This window comes from Gopherus evgoodei, chromosome 2, assembly GCF_007399415.2.
Source record: "Gopherus evgoodei ecotype Sinaloan lineage chromosome 2, rGopEvg1_v1.p, whole genome shotgun sequence".
In the NCBI taxonomy this organism is placed as follows: domain Eukaryota; kingdom Metazoa; phylum Chordata; order Testudines; family Testudinidae; genus Gopherus; species Gopherus evgoodei.
This window is the reverse complement of record NC_044323.1, coordinates 204,991,333-205,015,990: the sequence shown is the minus strand read 5'-3', so window position 1 is coordinate 205,015,990 and position 24,658 is coordinate 204,991,333. Positions and strand designations below refer to the sequence as shown.

Sequence of the window (24,658 nt, the reverse complement as noted above, 5' to 3'; positions counted from 1 at the left end):
TCACCCTAGCCTGACAGAGGTGGGGGGCATCTGCATTGCCAGGAGGCCCAGCATGAATACGATTGAAGGAAAATATATCAATCCAGACACAACACAAAGGACATTAAAAAAAATCTAACAATAAATTGGCCAGATCTTCACCATATGTAACTTAGCATAGCTCCATTTGTTTTACTGGAGTGACTCAAAATTAAATCAGCTGACCATCTGACCCAATTAATTTCTTTTTGATAGCCAGGGGCACGTGTGAGTATAATAGCTGTAACGACTTTTCAAGAGAACAACATATTTATTGCGGCCATTGGAAATGATAAATTAGAGAGCATTGATTGAGTGGCTTTCAGTGGAAATTGTAGAATTGTTATCCTTCTGAGTATTTAACAGTACAGAATACTTCATTACAATTTTGTTAGGTGGATTCCCCAAAGAAAAGAAACTCCCTCATGTTCCATTTCACCTTTAAACTTTTTGCCAACTTTCTCTTCCCATTAATATTGTCTGTGACTGCCCAGAAAAAGCTTGTTCCAGCTAGAGTTTCTATTTTGCAGACAATGAAATATGTATTAAATGCTGTAGAGCTGATGTGGGAAATTCTCTCTCTCAGACACATCCGGCTGTTTCACTAATTACGTCCATTATAAGTGGAGTGCGCTGGCGTCACAACCACTTTGCCATCGTCACAGTTCATTTTCATGGCTTCAACAAACAAGGTTAATAGCTCTAGAAGCAAGGCAATCATTAGGAGGTTGCAGTGTGCACACTCAGTAAGCACCTCCGGTGGGGTTTTAGTATGGAGAGGAATTATTATTGTCTGCTGCCCTTGCTGGATCTCATGTCTAGAGAGCTCTCTAGTTGATGCTACTTTACCTAAATAATTAACCACAAAACAATGCTGCAGTTCAGCTAAATGCTGCATAATATTCTTCATACCACTATCACTATATCAATGGGAAAGACACAGGAAAAATATTACAATGGCAACTTTCTATGTACTACAATTACTAGAAAAAGTCCTTATTTAGCCTGTTGGGTCCAGTCCTGTGTTTCCAAGCCAACTGTAGCTCTATGTTTCTTGTTTAATGTGATCATTAAACGGCTAACTCTTATGTGCATGCAAAAAACAAATGAAATCAGTGGAAATTCTGGATGTTCGGGGATGAAGGATTGAGCTTTTAGTGTGCACAGACCTATATAAAAGAGGACATCTTCAGCTCTTCCATTTATTTATCTGTATCTATGGAGATACTGTTTGCAACAAAAATAAAAATGTAATTTCAAAGTAACTGGTCTTATAAAGGAGACTGGCAGACGTTGGATATAAATGACAATGTAGATTAAAACAATGAGCTCAAGGGGAAACTTTTGAAAACAGATTTTGTTTGTGTATATATACAAATTATGCTTTCTACTAGAGATTGGCATGTCCGGTATTCAGAGCATAGACCTTTGGGCTAAGAATTCCTAATGCCTAATTGCAGCCCGGAGAGCGACTCCATTGGTGGAATTTATGCTCTTAAAGAATGCTCTTAATTTATCTTCCTTAGTTACCCCATCTGTAAATGTTGATAGTATTTAGCTATCACACACATATTTGCTAGTTCTCATGCTAGATTTTCCAAGAAGTTGCAAGCTGAATCATAACATCCCCTGGCCATGCTGGCAAAATCGGTATCTGAGCAGTGCAGCACTCTTCTAGGAGACCACAATGACAGCCACTTTCTTCCGCTATGCAGAATTTGGCATAGATGGATCTGCATAGATGAATGTACGTAAAATACCTTCAATATAAAAATCATTATATAAATGCTATTGCTAGGAGTCTATACTAAATAGGAAGATATTATACACAAGCCATTTTCATTGCAAGCTAAAAAGAGAGCTCTTTTGAAGCAATAATAATTATTTAATATCCTGAATGAGCACCTTCACATATGTGCAAGAATAGGAAATATAAAACTGAATATAGAGAAAACACACAAAACCAAACAAAAAACCAAAACAAAACCCTTACCCTGAAGGGAACAGAAAAATGAATTTAAAACTCGTCTTGGGGGGAAAAATGAGAATTTAGAAAGTATTAAACAAACTGCAGGAAATACACACAATGGGAAAAAAAGGGAAAAGAAAGAAGGAAAAAAGAAATAAGAAAAAATCAAGGGTGACAAGTAAGGAAAAGAAGGGAAGTTGCTTTGTTGCATAGATGGTGGAGAAGACACTCTTTTTCTCTCTTCCAATCCATCTCAGCTGCTAAAGCTCATCCTATGCATATCTTCTTAACTCCTGCCAAAAATGGCTGTTTGGTTTCCCTACAAACACAACAGGGATCCTGGTTTTTCCACTTTGAGAGTCTGGCCACCCTACTTTGGCTCCCCATAGTTCTAGTCAATCTGATGCACTTTCTGTCTTACTCCCCTTTAGTTTGGGCGTTGGGGTATTTATCAGTGTGGAGGGGGAGAATTACTAGGAAGAAGAATATTTCTGGACTTATCAGTCCCTGCTTACCAGTCCCAATTTATATCTAACAGATTGTTTAAAATTACAACTTTGAAGCTCCTATTGTTGCTTTCTCAAATAAAAATGGAACTAATCGCTGAGGTTGAGCACAATGTGACTGGACTAAGGATTTTGACTTCCATTTGGTGATAACGTCTGTTGTTCTAACAGTTTTTGATGCATATGCTGTAAGATATGCACATGCTCATCAAAAAACAGCATTATTCCAGACAGACTGTTTTGCAAAGCCTTCACCCCACATGGGTCAGCCTGAGACTATAAACTAATGCTGCATAGGACATAGTTAGAAAAATACTTTTACTTCCATAATAAATTACTTATTATGCAACTACAGAATCCCTGTGGCCGCTGATTAAATCAAATAAACCTCTCCATTCAACTAGTATATAACATTTTTGAAGTCATAAAAATGTGTTTTCATGGCCTTTTCTATGTAGAATGGGGCCCCAGGATTTTTTCATAAACAAACTAAATGTAGTTTAAGTTTTTCAACTTTGTGCAAGTCCCAGGAGTGTTCACTGTACAACACTTTTTAAAACTGCCAAACAGACATAAAGCACAGGCAGAGAAAATCTTGCCTCTGTGGCAGCTACTATCATGGCTAGGGCCAGAATATCCATTAGCTACTTTTGGGGACTGCTCTAATAACATCTAGCTTTTACATGTTTCATCTGGTACAGTATAAATAGTAATGCACTGAGATATCCTAAGTCCCATAAATGTATTTACTAACAGGCAGCCTTCGTCTCAATTTAAATTCATTCTTGCACCAGAAAACCTTTTTGTATTGTACCTACAGCTAAGGATACAACATCTGTAAATACACAGAATAGTCATTCCGTGACTTTTGGACACTAGAAAGGACAGGAATCTAACCCTTTAAAAATCTCACGGTTGTCACCATTGAAATTACTACTAACCAGAGATGTTATAGCTAGACAGAGGTGGATCTTAAAAGGTTCTGTGGCTCAGAATGGAAAAAAAAACCTTCAAAGTTTGCTAATGTATTACACTATTTGACCTTTTGAATCTGTTTAATGGCACTGGAAAGCTCATAAGACTAGTCTCTCATGAGAGTTCAGGTGCTTCCTCCTTCAAGTTAGATCATAAATGCTGCACAAATAGCTTCTTCTGCAGTATTTTGACGTTTCCTCCCAGGAACCAGGAAACACAGAGGAGTGAGAAAATGAGAAATCAGTTTTGGAAAAAAAGGTTATCTGAACTTATCCAAACCTCAAAGTTTGTTTTGAGCTTTGAGCAACTATGTCGGAATCAACTTTTATTCTAAATGCAATGGTAAAAGACTATACATCAATTTATGTGTATCAAGCTGTACGTGATGCTTATAGACAGAAACAGGAATGTAAAGGCAGGACAAATTATTATAAACTTGATGAATATATTCATGTTTCAGAATGTTTGGATTATAGGCAGTACAGAAGTGCAAAACATAATGAAAGATACAGTGTGTACTAAGATGACAGGAATTTCTGAGTTCTAATTCTGGCCCTGATGCTGTCTTGATGAGTGACCTAAGGCAAGTTGCATGAAGTGCAATTATACTCTGAAAAATTACTATGTTAAAATGATTCCTTCTTATTCAACAGATCCCTGTGAGTCAGAGAGTTTATTGGATGAAATAAATTCTTACAACTCTGAAGTCTTGTCAGCTTTCCAGAGCCCTCTCAGCTAAGAGAGAGCAAACTGGATTCTATTCCTTTTTGTTCGTCATTAAGAGAATTCTTAACTAAATTCCAATCAGTTACACCTATGGAAACTCATAGAAAAGACGGTTACTCACCTTTGTAACTGTTGTTCTTCGAGATGTGTTGCTCATATCCATTCCAGTTAGGTGTGCGCGCACCGCGTGCACGTTCGTCGGAGACTTTTTACCCTAGCAACACTCAGTGGGCCAGCAGGTCGCCCCCTGGAGTGGCGCCGGCATGGCGCCTGATATATACCCCTGCTGGCCCGCCCGCTCCTCAGTTCCTTCTTGCCGGCTACTCCGACAGTGGGGAAGGAGGGCGGGTGTGGAATGGATATGAGCAATACATCTCGAAGAACAACAGTTACAAAGGTGAGTAACCGTCTTTTCTTCTTCGAGTGCTTGCTCATATCCATTCCAGTTAGGTGATTCCCAAGCCTTACCTAGGCGGTGAGGTCGGAGTGAGATGTTGCGGACTGCAAAACCGCTGTGCCAAAAGCGGCATCGTCTCTAGCTTGCTGTACCAGCGCATAGTGTGATGCAAAGGTGCGCACAGAAGACCATGTGGCCGCACGGCAGATTTCCTGTATGGGGACATGAGCCAAAAACGCGGCCGATGAAGCCTGAGCCCTGGTAGAATGGGCAGTCAGGGGTCCCGTTGGCACACTGGCCAAGTCGTAACATGTCCTGATGCAGGACGTGACCCAGGATGCGATACGCTGGGAGGAGATTGCCATGCCTCTCATGCATTCTGCTACTGCCACAAACAATTGTGGTGAACGCCGGAAGGGTTTTGTTCTCTCAATGTAGAACGCGAGAGCTCTTCGGACATCCAAGGAGTGGAGCTGTTGCTCTCTTCGGGATGAATGCGGCTTTGGGTAGAAGACTGGCAGGAAGACGTCTTGGTTAATATGGAAGGCGGAAACGACCTTAGGGAGGAATGCCGGGTGCGGTCGCAGCTGTACCTTGTCCTTATGGAACGGAGGGTCCACGGTCAGAGCCCGAAGCTCCGAGACTCGCTGGGCCGATGTAATAGCGACTAGGAAGGCCACCTTCCAGGATAGGTACAGCAGCGAGCATGTGGCTAAGGGCTCGAAGGGGGGCGCCATGAGCCTGGTTAGAACCAGGTTCAGGTCCCAAGTAGGAGTAGGCCGTCTGACCTGGGGGTAGAGCCTCTCCAAGCCCTTGATAAATCTTGACACCATTGGGTGAGAAAAGACGGACTTGCCAGCCTCGCCTGGGTGGAAGGTGGATATAGCCGCGAGGTGGACGTGTAGAGAGGAGATCGCCAAGCCGTGCTGCTTGAGAGACCACACGTAGTCCAAGATGATGGGGACTAGTACGGCGAGTGGATCGTGATTGTGCTGACTGCACCAGCAGCAGAAGCGTTTCCATTTCGCTAGGTAGGTTGAACGCGTGGAAGGCTTCCTGCTGCCCAACAACACTTGTTGTACTGCATAGGAACAGCGCAACTCGGATTGGCTTAACCAGCCAGGAGCCATGCAGACAGATGGAGGGACTGTAGATCCGGATGGCGCATCCTGCCGAAGTCCTGTGTGATCAGGTCCGGCCAAAGAGGTAGGGCAATCGGATTTGCCAGGGAGAGATCGAGCAGCACGGTGTACCAAGGCTGCCGCGGCCACGCCGGAGCGATCAGGATGAGGCGGGCCTTGTCTCTCCGGACCTTGATCAGGACTCGATGGACGAGAGGGAAGGGTGGGAAGGTGTAGCAAAGGCGACCCGTCCATGGTATGAGAAACTCGTCCGACAGGGAGCCCGGGGAGCGGCCCTGCAGAGAGCAGAACACCTGGCATTTTCTGTTCGATCTGGAGGCGAACAGGTCTATCTGGGGAAACCCCCACCTCTGGAAAATGACATAGAGGACGTCCGGACGGATGGACCATTCGTGGGACAGGAAGGATCTGCTCAGGTGATCTGCCAGGGTGTTCCGCACTCCCGGGAGAAAGGAGGCCACTAGATGAATAGAGTGGGCTATGCAAAAGTCCCACAGACGTATTGCTTCCTGACACAGTGGGGAGGACCGGGTCCCGCCCTGCTTGTTGATGTAATACATGGCCATTGTGTTGTCCGTGAATACCGCAACACAACGACCGTGCAAATGGAGTTGGAATGTCTGGCATGCTAGGCGAACGGCCCGTAGCTCCCGCACATTGATGTGAAGAGTCAACTCTCTCTGTGACCACAGGCCCTGTGTACGCAGGGTCCCCAGGTGCACCCCCCAGCCCAGCGATGATGCGTCCGTTGTCAGGGACGCTGATGGCTGTGGGGCGTGCAACGGGAGGCCCGCACACACTTGGGAGAGCATTGTCCACCAGCCTAGGGAGCCTAGAACATTCGGTGGAATCGTTACAATTGTGTCTATGGCATCCCTGCGTGGTCGATAGACCGACGCTAGCCTGGTCTGCAACGGGCACATGCGGAGTCTTGCGTGTCTGGTGACGAAGGTTCATGCGGCCATGTGCCCCAGGAGAGCAAGGCACGTTCGAGCAGATGTGGTCGGGAAGGCCCACAGGCTTGTGACCATGGACACTATGGCTTGGAATCGGTGCCGGGGGAGGCTGGCCGTCGCGAGGTTGGAATCCAGCACTGCCCCTATGAATTCTGTGCTCCGCGTAGGCACCAGAGTGGACTTGTCCGGGTTGATGGTCAGACCTAGGCTCGCAAACAGCTCCCTGATGATGGTGATGTGCCCAGTCACCTGCGCCTCCGACGTGCCTCGAATGAGCCAGTCGTCGAGGTAAGGGAAGACATGGATACGACGGCAGCGCAGGGCAGCGGCGACGACCGCCATACACTTGGTGAACACCCGGGGGGCTGAGGAGAGCCCAAAGGGGAGGACCGTGAACTGGTAGTGGTCCTGATTTACCACAAAGCGAAGATACCGCCTGTGTGGGGGAAAGATCACAATGTGGAAGTATGCGTCCTTCATGTCGAGAGCGGCGTACCAAGCTCCAGGATCCAAGGAGGGAATGATGGTTCCTAAGGTTACCATGCGGAACTTGAACTTTTTGATGAATTTGTTCAGTCCTCGCAGGTCCAGGATGGGTCGAAGGCCCCCTTTTGACTTGGGGATTAAGAAGTACCGGGAATAAAACCCCTTGCCCCTTAGCTCCCTTGGCACCTCCTCTATAGCTCCAATGAGCAGGAGCTTGTGAACCTCCTGGACGATCAGTTGCTCGTGAGAGGGGTCCCTGAAGAGGGACGAGGAGGGAGGATGGGAGGGGGGTGGAGAAACAAACTGAAGATGGTAACCAAACTGCACCGTGCTCAGGACCCAACGATCCGAAGTCAGCTGGGATCATGACGGTAGGAAGTGGCGGAGGCAGTTGAGGAAATGAAGTGGATCCAGAGAGGGGATTGGTAAGCTGCTCTCGGGCGCACCTTCAAAAGTTCGCCTTGGGTCCCTGCGGTGGCTTTTCGGACCCGGAAGTGTTACCCCTTTGAGTACCTGACTGTCGTCTGCGATTTGGCCGGCCTCGCCTCCGGTTGAAGTCTTGTCTGGGGCGAGGCGGGGGAAAAGTGCGCTGATGGTAGGGGTGGAATGGCCTTCTCTGAGTCTGGGGCGTGTGCATTCCCAGAGAACGCATGATGACCCGGTAATCCTTTAGGCTCTGTAGCCTGGGATCCGTCTTTTCAGAGAAGAGGCCCTACTGGTCGAATGGCAGGTCCTGGATCGTGTATTGCAGCTCCGGCGGTAGTCCGGAAGACTGCAGCCACGATATACGGCGCATGGCTACGCCCGACGCCAGAGTCCTCACTGCTGAATCTGCGGCATCTAAGGACACCTGTAGCGAGGTTCTGGCGACCCTCCTGCCCTCTTCCAGGAGAGATGAAAATTCCTGGCGTGAGTCCTGAGGGAGCAGCTCTGCAAATTTGCCGACAGCCTCCCAGGTGTTGTGGCTGTAACGGCTCAGGAGGGCCTGCTGGTTCACCACACGGAGCTGAAGGCCTCCAGCAGAATAAATTTTACGTCCCAGCAAGTCCATGTGTCTGGCTTCCCTGGATTTTGGAGCAGGAGCCTGTTGGCCGTGGCGTTCCCGGTCATTGACTGACTGTACCACCAAGGAGCAGGGAGCGGGGTGTACGTAGAGGTACTCATACTCCTTGGATGGTACATATACTTCCTTTCCACGCTGCGGGCAGTGGGTGGAATGGAGGCCGGAGACTGCCAGATGGTGTCCGCCTTTGCCTGGATCGACTTAATGAAGGGGAGGGCTACCCTGGTCGGTGCCTCCGCCGAGAGGATGCTTACTACCGGGTCCTCTACTTCCGGGACTTCCTCTACAGGAAGGTTTATGTTTTGGGCCACTCGCCTCAACAGGTCCTGATGTGCCCGGAGATCGATCGGCGGGGGCCCTGATGAAGACGTGCCCGCTACTGCCTCATCCGGGGACGAGGACGAAGACACCCCAGGGAGAAGTGGTTCTTGCACTGAAGCCTCCTCCAGAGGGGCCTCCGTTTCGCGGGAATCCTGCTGCCCCATGGTATCCGTGGGGTTTTCCTCCGTACCTGAGGGGGGGGGGCCGACTGATTGTGGCCTCTGGTGCATGACGCCCCGGTGGGTTGGAGCGAGCTTGTTCCGAAGGTTTGCCCTGGGCTTGGTGGTATGCCCAGGGCGTCCAAAAGGACCATTGAGGTGGACCCTGGTCCGTGCGGGCGTGCACATCTGAACCCCCGTAAGAGGCGCTGTCCATATGGGATGAAGCAGACGAGTGCCTTGAAGGCCAGGGAGGAGCCGCCGATGACTGTGGCAGGCCTCTGCGCATCCCGACGTTGCTGCGCGGTGCCGGTGAACGGTACAGGGAGTCATGGCGGTACCGTGATCTAGACCGGGACCTGCTACCAGCTCGGTGCTGGGAGGTCGACCGGTGCCGGCCACTGCCGTGCCGGGATCAGCTGAGGTATGAACGTCGGTGCCGCGATCTAGACCGGTGCCGAGAGTAGTACGACGGCGACCTGGATCTCGAACGGTGCCGCGAGTACGACCGGTGCCGCAGGTAGCGGTCCCGGGACTGCGAGCGGCGTCTAGATCTCGAGCGGCGACGCTGTGAGTGGTCCCTCGATTTAGATCGGGACCGCTGCTCAGTAGTGCCTGGCGAATGCGGCCGTACCATGGTGGGCTTGCCCAGCGATTGTATAACCCGCACCGGCGGTGCCGGGGGTTGGGGCAGCTCGGGCTCTGTCAATGCAATGATGTCGCGTGCCGCTGAGAAGGTCTCCGTCGTGGAGGGCGCGACGAGCTCGACCCCTGTCCTCACCGGGGAGCTGAATGGCACCGGACTCAACTGCCTCTGAGGGGCCAGAGTCGACGGTGCGGCAACGCTTGGTGCCGCGGCAGATGACGGTGCCGGGCGGTCAAATTTTGAGGCACGCTCTGACTGTGGTGCAGTTGCAGGCACCACAGGAGCCCTGTGCTTTTTGCTCCTCGGGGAGAGGGAGCGGTGCCGGCTAGGGTGCCGGGCCGGTGCCGAGCGGGAAGTTGGAGCCCTCGCCGGCGCCGGGCGGTCCGGAGCGGAGGCGACAGTTGGTCCCGGTGCCGGAGTCGGTGCCGACGGTGGGGGAGTCAGCGCTGCCTCCATCAGGATCTGCTTCAGGCGACTGTCCCGCTCCTTCTTAGTTCGGGGCTTGAACGCCTTGCAGATCCGGCACTTGTCCACAAGGTGGGACTCGCCTAGGCACCTCAGACAGGAGTCGTGCGGGTCTCCTGTTGGCATCGGCCGATGACAGGCCGCACAAGGCTTAAAGCCGGGTGAACCGGGCATGGGCCCCGGCACCGCGGGGAGGAAAAAGGGGCGAAACCCCGATCCTCAGTATAACTATTTACAACTATACTTACTTAACTTTATAACTACAACTAACACTATAATAACTAAACTATATACACTAGACTACAGAAGAGTTAAACGCTAGGGAGGTGGAGAACGGCTAGGCGTGCTCCACAGTTCCAACGACCGACACGGGCGGTAAGAAGGAACTGAGGAGCGGGCGGGCCAGCAGGGGTATATATCAGGCGCCATACCGGCGCCACTCCAGGGGGCGGCGACCTGCTGGCCCACCGAGTGTTGCTAGGGTAAAAAGTCTCTGACGAGCATGCACGCGGTGCGTGCACACCTAACTGGAATGGATATGAGCAAGCACTCGAAGAAGATAATGGTTTTCCTCAGGTGTCTGAGAGAGCATAACACAGAGACGGCGGGAGTTGCCTAAATGTGGTGGAGAGCACAATTTGACTGGTAGAACCTTTAATATGATTCCTGACACTTTTTTTTGTTTTTGTTTTTTTTTAAACCAACTTATCTCTGAGATCTCTGGTTTCATTTGCAGAAAAGGTATATGCACACAGGGGCGGCTCCAGGCACCAGCACGCCAAGCGCATGCCTGGGGCGGCAAGCCACCAGGGGTGCTCTGCCGATCGCTGCGATGGCAGCAAGCAGGTTGCCTTCGGCGGCATGCCTGCGGAGGGTCCGCTGGTCCCGTGGGACCAGGGACCTCCCGCAGGCAAGCCTCTGAAGGCAGCCTGCCTGCCATGCTTTGGGCAGCAAAATACCTAGAGCCGCCCCTGTATGCACATACTGTATATGGAAATAAAAAAGCAACATATGGAGAGCCCCACAATGCCATTTTCATAGTGAAATTTTTCAGACTACAACTTCATTGTCACCTCTTGTGTCTGTTTCTCTACCTGTAAAATAGGGAAAATATTTATCTTCCACACTTGCCTCACAGGGGTGTTGTGAGGATTACTTAATCAAAGCCTGTATAGCCCTGTTAGGTATAATTGATATAGATCATTGTGGATATTGTAACTAGTAACTGGATTACTTCAAAAAGTTTCTGTTTGAATAATGTTTATATCTGAACTGTTTGGTCTGGAAATCTTACACCACCAGGTTTGCATGCAAGATCTCTGCTTCCAATATCTTGGTTCCAGCTGGACTATGAGAATAGCTTATGGTATCTCAGTATTTTGATTCGATTTTTTCTTTTTTACCCAAACCTCTTTGTTTAATTCTCAATGTCACTTGTGATAACATTTTGCAGGTCACATTTTTAAGCTCATCTGTAATAAGTCTAAAGGTCCACAATGCAAAAAGCAAAAAAAAGTTTAAGCAGCTACCAACCATTTACTTTAAAAAATGAGAGAACTGGAAGGAAGAGGATATGACCCAAAAATGTCCAAAGAAAAAATAAGCAAGACAATGCAATATTCTGCTGACAAACTTTCCTCTGACGATGTAAGCTGGAGGAGCTATTGAGGTGTCACAGACACTTATGGCCCCTAAACACCTCTGAATGACTTCAGTGGGAGATAGACCAGGCCTTTACTTAAGCAGAAAGTGACCGGGGTTCTTTTTAAAAAAATATAGTAGCAAATTATGACTGGAAGAACAACGCTCCCAAAGTCCACTCTCAGCATTAGCAACTCTAATGTTTGCTCATTCCGGAACCTAAATCAATGCATGACGACAGTAGGATGCAATAAACATATTGATACTGAATTAAATATGGCATTTATCATTTTTATACCCCTCTTCAACACAAACGGAGACACTCTGTTAAAGATAAACACAAACCAAACAAATCATAAGAATATCATTCATGTTAATCAATATGAATGTTTTTTCTTCATATTGTGGTTTATGTGTGGGATTTTTGTCATGAGCTTTCCAAGTATTTTTAATTCTCTTGCTGTTCTGTTTGGTGATTTTTAACAGTAACATTGGATGGTATTTTATATCCAGGATTTAGCCACCTATATTGAAATATAATTGAATAACTGCTCAAAAGAAACTGTGGATTGCTCTCTCCTGCAAAATGAGGTAGGGAAGACAGAGAATGGCATTTCCCACTGGACACAACTGCCTACTGGACTGGCCTGTCACAGAGCATATCAAAGGATGGAGCTGCTGGCAGGCTCCTTGATGCACAATGTCTCCTTAAAGCTCCCTTGGAATGATGCCCAAGCACAACGACTCCAGAACAGACCTGCATCTAACAGACACAATCTAACCCTCAATATTTACAAGGAAATTAGGGATGAAATCTTGGCCCTATTGAAATTAACTGCAAAACTGCCACTGAATTTAAATGGTCCAGGATTTCACTCTAGGAGGAAAAAAGTAAAATCATTTGTTGAAGACACACCCTGCAAACCCCTACTGAGGTAATGAATCATTTCTCATACAAATAATGCCATTGAGATATATGGGGCTACTCATGTGGAAGAGTCTGCAAGACTAGACTTGCAATCTTTAAGAGCATTCTATGAATTTGGCCATTTCCTGATATCAAAATACTCCTTGTTAACGCTGTATAGTGATAAACATTTTACCTGCAGTAAGTTATGTGAAGCATTGAATACTTAGCTCAGAGTACTGATAAACTGTAGATTGATTAGTTCTTGCAAAGAGTTTACAACTCTACTATATAGCCTGAAAATCAGTTATAACAGGAATAAGGTAACAGTGCTGATGAAAACAAGCTTAAAACATTATGGTAATACACAAAAATATAAATGTGAGACGAGATTCTTACATGTCTTAAGCAATTATCATCATCTTTCAAATACTCATCTCCTTACTTCCAAAAAGATCCCAGACACTTTAAGAATATAAATATAGCATCTCAAAAATGCACCAATTTTTTTGGAAGGAGAGTAACAACTGATCAGCACATAGTACACTACATATAGTGGGCAAAATTGAATTTTTAATTTGTTTATAACACAATTCAACTGGTCGCTGTGGACAGGATCAACTCATACTCATACCATGTTTTAAAACTGAGTCCTAATACTGATAATGAAGAAGAGATTTTCAAAGTTAAACTGTATTAGAAACCCTCTTTACAATGAATTAAATACTGTTCCTCAGTTTGATATAAACACACTGTAGACAAAACTTCAAGCCACGGACAAGTGTGAAAACTCCTATTCAAGTTAAAAGCCTCATGAGATCACTGAAGTTAATAAAGAACAGAAAGAACTGAGTCAACCCAGCTAGGATCTGAACTTGTGATTCTAACAAGCGTTATTCTGCTCTCATTTCCACTGATGTAAATCCTGGGTAACTTCATTGAAGTCCATGGAGTTACACCAGTGAGAAAGGAGAATATGAACCGGAGATTACAGTAATGTTTCACACGTGGGAAATTACTGAAAACTAGGGGAACCTGAAGGCTGTGACAGAAAGATAATGGTTTTTGATCTAACTCTGTAGGCAAAGGCAATCAACAGCCTCCTATGGGGAGAACTCTTAACTTAGAAAGCTATGCTCCCCAGAGTGTATGCAAAAATGAGTTGTGCATTATTGGTTGAAATCTATGCAGGATTAAAAGAATTTTTTAAATACACAGGAAATTGGAAAAGAAAACTGGAGTTCTAGAGTGGGATGGGGGAAAGCACATAATTAAATATTGTATTCAACAGCTCTTGCACAGGGAATGGACAGAGATTTCACTTCCCAAGATACACCTAAGCAAATTTCATATGAACTCAACACAGGATTACATGTCTAATATGGTAATAAAATCTTATATCTTGACTTCAAAAACTGTGAGGATTATAAACCAAAGGCGAAAAAGGGAAAATCACAGACATGGAGTTATGGCAGGTTGACCGGAGAGGCTGAAACACCATTTGTTAATGAGAGAGAACCTGGCAAACTTAACCACCTGTGGGCTAAGACATCACTCACGACAGTGGCATGTTTCAAGTTTCCATATTGCTTGTTTATTAATGATGTGGGGAGAGGAGGAAACGGGAGGGCAGGGCATGGGTGAGCAGTGAGGTAGCAAAATTTGAAGACACAAAATTATTTAGGTTATTGATGACCAGAGAGGACTGAGGAACGTCCTAGACAGCTAATCAAGCAAAGTGGATGGACAACATAGTCAAAATTCAGTGCTGATAAATGCAAGAACCACAAGTTCGACGAAGTGGGTATTCACCCACAAAAGCTCATGCTCCAAAACGTCTGTTAGTCTATAAGGTGCCACAGGACTCTTTGCTGCTTTTATATAAATCAGTGTGTGGTCTCATCTGTATTATTGTGTTAATACTGTTCACCCCAATCTCAAAAGGCTATTGCAGATTTCGAGGGGGTTCAGAGATATGCAACAAAAGTGACTAAGGTCCCAGAAAGGCAAGAGATGGATTTTTTATCTTAGGAGACAAATAAGAGGGGACTTGATAAAATAATATAAAAGAATTATTAGTTGAGAGATTGTAACTGAGGTATAGAGAGATTACAAGACTGACCTGAGGCCACAAAAGAGATTTGTGGCATACCTGGGAATTGACCCAGATGTCCTGAATCCATTGCAGTGTCATGACCACAAGACTATCCTTCCTTGCTGACTTTCATTTTCTAAACTTTTCTTTATTTAAGAACCTTTTCATCAAACCTTTCTGAGATTCCAAATTGAGAGACAGTCTGAGCCTAAACCCAGTTCATATTTGACCTAAAGCACAGACCAGGGATTTTTACGATTCTAAGTAGCATGGACAAGAATAAAGTTTGAGGGGGAAGGTGATAAGTACAGTGAGAGCAAAACTAAAAATGTACATTTCAGTTAAGATCACCACATCTAGTAAAGTTTAAGTTATACAGTTTTACAGGGATTTTTTCAGTCACTTACAATACTAGACAATCCATAGATTCAGAGATTATAAGGCCAGAAAGCACCAAAGTGTTCATCTATTCTGGCCTCCTGTATAAACACAAGTCACCGGACTTCTCTGAATTAATTCTTGTTTGAACTAGAGCATATCCTTTAGAAAAACACCCAATCTTTATTTTAAAATTTCCAATGACGGAGAATCCACGACAACCCTTGGTAAATTGTTCCAATGATTAATTACCCTCACTGTTAAAAAAATGTTTTTTATTTCCTGTCAGAATTTGTCTAGCTTCCACTTCCAGGCACTGGACTGTTTTATACCTTTGTCTTCCAGGCTGAAGAGCCCATTATCAAATTTTTATTTCCCATGTCAGTATTTTACACACTGCAATCAAGTCATCCACTTAACCTTCTCTTTGTTAAGCCAAATAGATTGAATACTGAACTCAAATTGCCCTGTTTTCTATTCATTCCTTCTGAAGCATCTGGCACTGGCCACTATTAGAGGACAAGATACTGGGCTAGCCGGATCATTGGTCTGACCCAGTATGGCCATTCTTATGTTGAACTACTTGAATCTATCACTGTAAGGTGTGTTTTCCAATTCTTTAATCATTTTTGCGGCTCTTCTCTGAACCCTCTTCAATTTATCAACATCCTTCTTCAACTGTGGGCACCAGAACTGGACACAGTATTTCAGCAGTGGTCACACCAGTGCCACGCACAGAAGTATTATAACCTCCCTACTCCTACTCAAGAGTCCTCTGTTTATACAGCCAAAGATTGCATTAGCCCTTTTGACTGTGGTGGTGCACTGAGAGCCCATGTTCAGCTGATCATCGACCATGACCTTCAAGTCTGTATTCAGAGTCACCTTTTCCCAGGTCTGTAACTATGGTTTTTATTCCTTGTTCTTAGATGCAAGACCTTACATTTGACGGTAATAAAACATATATTGTTTGCTTCCACCCAGTTTAGCACAGTCAGTGACCTGTCCTCTTCATTATTCACCACCCCCCAAATCTTTGGGTCATCTGCATACTTTATCAGTGAGGCCTTTGGAGCTGTGCTCCGGCTCCGCTCCAGCTCCAGGCAAAAATCTGCAGCTCCACTGCTCCGGAGCTGCTCCATGCTCCACGCTTTGCTCTAAAGCCCTATTATCAGTAACCATTTTATGTTTTCTTCCAGATATTGATAAAAATATTCAATATCATAAGGCCATGAACTGATCTCTGTGGGACCCTCTAGAAACACACCTACTTGATGATGATCCCCCATTTACAATTCAATTTTGAGACCTGTCAGTTAGCTAGCTTTTAGTTCTTTAGTGTGTGCCATGTTACTTTTGTATTATTCTAGATTTTGTAATCAAAATGTCATGTTACTAAGCCAAATGACTTACTATGTATATTATATCAACAATATTACAGTTATCAGCCAAACTTGTCATCTCATCCAAAACCAAAACAGTTATCAAGTTAGTTTGACAAGATCTATTTTCCATAAATACATGCTGACTGGCATAGTCTTCCACAGTCTCAAGAAAAACAACTTTTTTTCCCCAATGCCTATTAAACTGTATATACTGTCTCTGCATGTTGGCACATAAAATCACCATCTGCTTCAGTCACTGTTATACTTTCAGACACAGCTGGGAAGTTAACATTTCTCTTTTTTTTTCTACCCCCATCCCTCTGCACTTTAAACTTTTTGACTGGCATTGTGCTTCTCTGAGTTTGCAGTCTGGGCCTTTCTCCAGTTGAATTCACCTGCTTTAGATTTTCTGAGTCCTAATTAAAAAAAGGCCTGCAGACACATTTGCTCCAAGTGTGCAACCATTCAAGGGTGGTAATGAGTTGGACTGCAGCCTGGTATCTGGCAAACCTTTCTACTTCATGACTCACGGCTAATTAAAACCACACTCTATGCAGCATTACTTACAAATAATTGAGTGCCTCCCATCTCCTTTCCAGCGTTTCACAATACTGTATACTTTTTTTGTTCTGGTGCAGGTCTGTTTCTCTGAAAGTCAGATGCTCTATTATGAATCAGGATTTCCATATTTTCATTGATCCTTACTATCCTTAATCCCTTAGGGTTGGATATCAATACCCTTTCATGCAATGAATTGTGTCTTACTCTGTGAGCAGTCTCGCTGATTTTATTTTACAGATTTACTGCCTGTGGAATAAACCACTAATCAGAATTGGGTGCTTAACTACCCTAAGAATCTGATGTGTTTAACTTAATTCAGGAGTGATGGGATGAAGTGTGACCTTAACATCTGATTATGAAAAATATCATAATTTTATCAAATCTTTTTATATGTACATTTTATTTCAAAGAGTAGATGTGTTATCTTTGTTTTTTACACTGCTTATCATCATGTAATTTCATGCCCTGAAAACAGAGAGAGCACTGAGAGTACATGAGAACTGTTCTACGTAAATGACTGCCTGCTCTAAATAGGTAAAGCTGCAGGGCATACTATTTGCTTCTGGATGCAGTTCAAGACTTTTTGATTTATAAAGTCCTCTATGGCTTGGAACCTAGTACTCTAAAAGGCTTTCTATCTCTTCAGGCACTGTGTAGCTGGGGACATCAGCCAATGGATCCTTAATTTTATGTCTGGAGATGGGTGGCAGGGACTCCTGGCAGAAGTTCCTCAACTCTGGAATTTGCTCCACTTGCTGATACAATAAATCCCCAACCTGTTCACTTTGTGGCACTGTGCTACTTATCACTTTTTCAGATGCTTTTATTTGAAGGGTGAAATACAACAATTTAAGCCAATGAAAGACCCAGTCCAGTGTGCTTCCTAAAACATGGCAGTCTGTAAGCCAGTGCAGTGCTGAAGAACTGGTGTGTTTATTTATTTAGGATTCCTGTTTCAACATACTCATCCAAAGTATAAATCCAAAATATCAATTAAAATCAATACAAATGGGGCCAATGTGCAAAAAATTATGAATCCTTCAAAATCCCCACAAACTCAGAAACTCAGTGATACATTCCATATATGCATCAGACTCCCTGTAGCCAGCACAGTGATGTACAGACTCCCGATATTTTTAGCTGCTTCTGCAGCATTTTATGAACAGTCTTTCTAAGTAGCAAACATGACTACAGGATGTTATGTGCAGAACGCCTACAGACAGCTGAAGTTGATATAGTTTTAAAAAATGTTTAACTTATCATTCACTAATTTTTACTTCACTTTAAGAATATATAGGTTATTCTGCTGTAAATGAGTTGATGGTGAAAAGTAATCAGTCCTGTGTAAAGTATTGATGTACTATTTTCCTCCCACCTTAAAATACTTATATGGCTAATTTTTTGACATAAAAACATAGCCACTGTGCTTTGTAATAATATGTAAATAATCTATAATATTTTGGCTGAGTTTTGCTGTAATGACAAAAATGTAGCCAAATAAGTTCGTTCTCTCTCTCTCTCTCTCTCTCTCTCTCTCTCCCCGTTTAAAGAAAATCCTAATATCTAATTGGTTGGAAGATTGCCTTGAGGTAGTCCATGTATGAAAGATCCCATTTAAAACCTCATTCTGTTCTATTTAATCAGTATTTACTAGTTACCATGTAACCTTCTCTGCATGCTATAGCTCAGCTTCATATGCCCTTCCACACCCTCTACCTCTGGATCACCTCCTGTTCACCCAGACTCCAGGCTGGGGCTCATCTCTAGCCTTAATCAAAAATAGACATCAAATCAGAGTCTTGTAAAACCACCATTCAGATACAGATGAACCTGAATGTGCCCTTTTCTTCTTCCAGTTTGCTTCTGTATTAGATTTCTTGTATTTTATGCTTGGACAGAAGATGGATAACTTTAAAGATGTCGGCCAGGGCCTGCTTCAGTAACATATAACTTTATTTTAAGAGAGACGGGCAGAACACAGCTTGCTTATCAGTCATGTTCATGGTACCACTCTTCACACCACTTGGAACATCTCCCATTGCAGATATAGCAGCAGATTTTAGCCTCTGCTAAGGCTTTTTTGTACCACTCAAGCAAAAAACAACCTTAAAGGTCATTTTAACTAGCTTCCAGGGTATTCAGAAGAGCCTGCCTAGTCTGGTTGAGATATCAGGGCACAGTCAGAGGAAGTGTATGTGGCCAGGAGCTGCAATCTTCAGTTGATCCCTGGCTGCCAGAACAGCCCATGAGAACCACAGGCAGTGGGTCTAAAGTAGCTGATCTAACGTGTACCAGGAACTGGACCGGCATCTGCTGGCCCCAAAATACAGGCAATGCAAATGTGACATATGAGAGCCGTTTCATTTTCTTCCTCTCCAGAACTGCACCAGAATGTGTGGCTGATCCCTAGCCTTTAGCCCACAACAAGGTAGATCACCTCTAAGTGCCTCTTCTATATGAAATTACTGAGTTGTAATAAGCCTGAAAAATATCTTTACAATAACCTTATAAGAAAAACAAAATTAAAGTGATGTTAGGGCTCTCACTTTAACCAAGAAAAGGATAGAAAAATGAGATTCAAAGCATTTAAACCAGCTTGACATTTTGTCCTTAAAAAATCACTTTGGGATTTACATGAGACACCATTATGTGGTTTGAGCCAAATGGACTTCTTTTTTTGTTGTCAATTTGTTTCTCTAGTTTTAGGGGAATTTTCTACTTTAATCTTTTCTGCCACCCTTTGCTCCCATGACACCACTATGTACCCAAAGTAGGCAAAGGCAACAAAATTATTCACAGATTTAACCATCTCTTTCCAAAAAGCATGGTGCATGAGGTATCTTCCCTTTCATATGCTGCTAGTCGTGGATATTAGGCTTTGGGAAATATAGACAAAAGTTGCAATCTCAAGCAATTTTGCAAAATACCTAGTAGTGACTCTGAACAAACCCCCCAGTTCTGAGTACCCTCAAACTTTGGAAAAGAAACAGATCCAAATGTCTGGCTGGTTTGTCACCATAATGGGCTGAATCAAAACCCTGGATCTGAAGACCCGGAACATCTGAATAATTCAGACCCTAATGCAATGTTTGCATCTTTGGTCAATCTCTAATTATTTAATTTTTAATTTTCCATTTTGCTTCCTTAGGATAATGATTTTGGTATGTTTTTCTCCCTAAGAACATTTGTTTTTGTTTTCTGAAACCAAGGTCACTTTTAAATACACTTTTGAGATATTTTCCAAATTTAGCTCAGACAAAACACAGTATTAACTAGAAGTCCCACTGACAAATACTTTCTAGTTATTTCCTTATATTCCCCATCTGTCTGTCTCCATATGTTGTCTCTTACTCTTGTCCTATTATATTATATTATATTATATTATATTATATTATATTATATTATATTATATTATATTATATTATATTATAAACTCTTTGGAATGGGGACTGCAGAGGTGAAAGTAAGCCAGTACGGTTCGGTATGGCATACCAGCAAGAGCCAGTATGCCGTGCTGGACTGGACCAGCTCCCGCAGTGGTGATTTAAATGGCCCAGGACTCCAGCTGCTGTGGGGAGCCCTGGGCCCTTTAAAGCGCCACCAGAGCCACCTGGAGCCCCAGGCCCTTTAATTCACCCCTGAGTCCCGGAGCTCCCAGCCACTTCTGCAGCTAGTAGCTCTGGGGTGATTTAAAGGCCCTGGGGCTCCCAGCCACAGCCAGAACCCCAGAGACTTTAAATCCTGAAAGGCCCCACCTCTTCCAGTTGAGGCCATGCCCCCGCTCAGGACTCCAGTGTACTGGTAAGTCCTTTAAGTTACTTTCACCCGTGGGGGACTGTCTTTTTGTTCTGTGTATTGGCAGATAGTCATTTACACAGAACAATTCCCATGTACTCTCAGTGCTCTTTCTGTTTTCAGGACATGGAATTACATGATGTAAGTGGTGTAAAAAACAAAGATAACATCTACCTTCTGAAATAAAATTTACATATAAAAGATCTGATAAAATTGAGATTTTTCATAATCAGATGTTGTTAAGGTCAGATTTTACCCCATCACTCCTGAATTAAGTTAAACACACCACATGAGAGATTCTTGGTGATTAAGCACCAAATTCTGATACTCTTCCTCATGCTGAAGAGGGTTTACTCCATGCTGGGCAGTAAAATAAAATCAGTGAGATTGCTCACAGAATAAGATACAATTCAGTGTGTGAAAGGGTTTGATATGGGATTAAGGATAGTAAGCACAATGGGATTCATGACTACAGCTCCTAGGTACTATTGTACTGTAATACAAATACTTAATAAATAATAAAATAATAATAATAAACATTATACAGGTATAAATGTGCATCTAATACCATTTCTTCATTTTCAAATTGTGTGTTGTACTGTGCTGCATCCTCTGTCACTGGCTTCAGCACAACGTTTCTGCAGACAAGCCATATGGTCAAGCTAGCAATGAACATCCCAATATCTGGTACAAACACTCTGATCACGTTGCCAGCATCAGCTCCCTTCACACTGTATGGATTGAAAAAACAAAGGAAACATTTGTTAGTTCTAATTCTGCATTGGCTTGAAACATTAAGTTAACTGGACACCATTCTTTTAAAAGAGAAGGAGAGTGCACCTCCCAGAGTGAAAGAGTAAGTAGTTTGTACAGCTGTGACAGAATGCCTTGGTGCCATGTAATTACAGTATAAATGATTCATTCCTAATAGCGTGTTCTTGTGCAAACATTCCAGCACATTGTTTGGCTGATCAAAAGTCATTTTGTAGATCCTAGAGTTATTTAGTGGAGAGAGTAAACTGCCCTAGAATCAACATTAAAATCTGATGGCTCTCAATAAATCTCAGTCCAGTTCCAGGAGGACAGATGTGTACAAACACAGGCCCAATCATCACCCTGGGTGGTATTCATAGCAGGGAGAAACACTCCTGCATGGTCATGGAGGTAAAATTACATTCCCACCCACTCTTATCGCTTAATCACAACTGAGAAATAGGTGAGCAGTACGGAAAAGGCTGCAGCCAGTGATATATCAATACTATGAAAGCTGAATTTCATTCTCTCTATATTTTGACATCTTTCAGGAGTGCTACATTTACTTTAAAAGATATGAAAAATAAAATATTCTATTTTACTATAATATTTAACAAAATATTTTCTTTAACCAGGTCCTTTAAATACCATTTAATCTTTTTTTGGCCTCTATTGTGAAACTTTAATGAGCTATAAAATTGTACATCTATTGAAGACCCCATGATGCATACAGTATTCAGGAATACACACACACTGTATGTCATTTTCCTTTTACTACTTTTCACAAAAGCAACAGTTTAATCCTTAAGAACTAATTAGAGAGAAAGTGCCGTGTCTTTCCTTAGGACTCCCACTTCCTGTTCCTAAATACTTGGATAGCTTAGTGAATTTAATGGAAAGTGCACAATACACTGCACTGTGCAAATTTAAAATGTTTTGTCTGGGGACTATTACCTCTATGGGTTTGGATGCTGCATCTGAATTTGATTTATTTTATTAACAAAATTTAGACTTGCATTTAGTTGACACAATGACTGGTTTATTTAAACTGCTGTATTGACTTCCTACACTTTTTAACTACTACTAACAGGATACAAGCTTAATTATTTCAAAGTGTACAGTGTAAGGCTGCCAAGCATTAGGTTAGCACATTTTAAATAGACAGTTTTGACATTAAGTGACTTTTTAAAAGGATAGACGTCTAGAACTATTCTCAGGTTTAATGACTGCAATGGATTCTGGGAACACACAGGGTACAGATGAGTAGGCTAGATTAACAGCTCAGTGCCTGAACTGTATGACTTAAAAAAACCAAAAACACCTGATATATTTTCTAGGGTCTATTAAAAATTACTATCTCTATCTTTCTGTGTCTATATCCTAGCAGCAGTGAAATTTACAGAAGAAATCTTTGCTAAGGTGCAACTGGTAACTGGGTATCAGTCCAGTATTTTTGGAGTCACCAAAATACCTCTAGCATCACTGCTATGAATCAATGCTTTATGTAGAAAAAGAAATACATAGTTGCCTACAGGACTCTTGCCCATTAATGTGCACACATAGGATCAAATCCTATAGTTTTTAACTCAGGCAAAACTCAAATTGGACCTGATTTTTCACTGCCTCACACCTTGTTTGTGCAAATCAGATACAAAATGCTAAGAATTAAGATTGTTAGCTTTAACACCCACTTTTCACAGGTGTGATGTGAATGACTACCCATGGTGCAATATGCTGCTCGAGCTAGTGTGCTAAAATAGCAGTGTGGCTGTTACGCCACTGGTGGCGGCTTGGGGTAGCATGAGTCCATCTATACAGGCTGAGAGTCATACTTCCCAGCTGCAGGGTAGTCATCCCCTCAAGCCTTAAGTCCTTTCTTTACCTCTGGATTCAAATAGACTTGAACCCAACTGATTATGTACCTTCCAGAAGAAAGTTAATGAAGACTTATTTCAATCTTCCTGACTTGTGAATCTCTCAGCTATCACACTCTTGCAGTATTAAACTGGAGTGATCATGTATTGTATCAGACACACAAAATGAGTGAGATAATCTCTCTTATTGGACCAACTTCTGTTGTGAAAGAGACAAGCTTTCAAGTGTCACAGAGAAGAAACCTTGTCTCGTTCACCAACAGAAGTTGGTCCAGTAGGAGATTATCTCACCCACTTTGTCTTCCTCATACCCTGGGACCAACATGGCTACAATAACACTGCAAACATGCATTCCATGATAGCTGAGTATCTTGAAACTGTTTTGGCCAATGCTTTCAAGCAGTACTATAGCAGAGAAAAAAGGCTGAAGTGTCCAAGAAAGGCTTGCAAGACAGTCATCAGATTAAATTAGCCTCTTTATTAGTAGAGCATGGACATGTTTCCTGTGCTACTGTTTCAATGCTATAGGACTGAATGGTATATCACGATGTAAGACAATATGTTCAGCACCACAGGAAGTGAAGGCTTTATAGATGTTAAGAAGTAAATTTCTTGATAGGATTGTACTTGTTGTAATAGACAGAGATTAACTGGACACACAACATCAGATTTGCAAGATTCACTGTTAAAATGGATCTGATCTGTTCCTGTGAAATAATGCTGTGAATAGACCATTTCAATGCAATTTACTGAGACTCTTCTAGAAATAAAACCACTACATAATGTGTCTTATTGAGGCTTAAAATTCTGTTCCATTGGATCCAATCAGCTACACTAGGATAAATTAAAAAGGTGATTTTAACACACCAGTAGTTCTCAGGAGTATACATCTCTATGGATCCAGGCCCTATCTCCTCTGCAAATCACATTCCAGAAAACAAACATGAAAGTCTGTTGTGTCAAAGTTTTGTGTGTTGTTGCTCCCAGTTCCTTTTACTAAACAAAATCATGTGCTATAGGATTTTACAAAATGCATAATGAAATGTGATATTATGAGAAATGGGATTTAAAACAGGATTTAAGACTAGGATGCCAAAGCCCATACTGTAATACTTGGGGTCATCTGCACAACAAAAAGAATGAAAAGGATTTATAGATTGACTGAAGTTTTTCTACACTCGTTAAGGACTCCATTCACACATGGCCATATTTTGCTACCAGCCTATGCATTGTGTTCTTCATTCCCAACAGAGCCTCGTTGATGAAGTTTAAAATCAGAATGGACACAAGAGCATATATAGTATATGTTCCTAAGAATCAACTCCCCCCGCCCCATCACCCAGGTGAGAATCATTGGACAAGAAATTGGCAAAGACCTTGATCCCTAGTTAGCATGGCACCATTCATGCGGCTAAACCCAAAAGTTTGCCATAAAGGCTAA

At 43.3% G+C, this 24,658-nt stretch overlaps 1 protein-coding gene across 1 annotated transcript in view; it reads right to left on the bottom strand.

Moving 5' to 3' along the window:
• PIEZO2 (piezo type mechanosensitive ion channel component 2) overlaps positions 1-24,658 on the bottom strand; it is a 496,400-nt gene that overhangs the window by 200,445 nt on the left and 271,297 nt on the right. Inside the window, exon 5 of the mRNA XM_030549442.1 lies at positions 21,159-21,321. Coding sequence (XP_030405302.1) covers positions 21,159-21,321 — 163 coding nt within the window. The remainder of the gene's footprint in view (positions 1-21,158; positions 21,322-24,658) is intronic.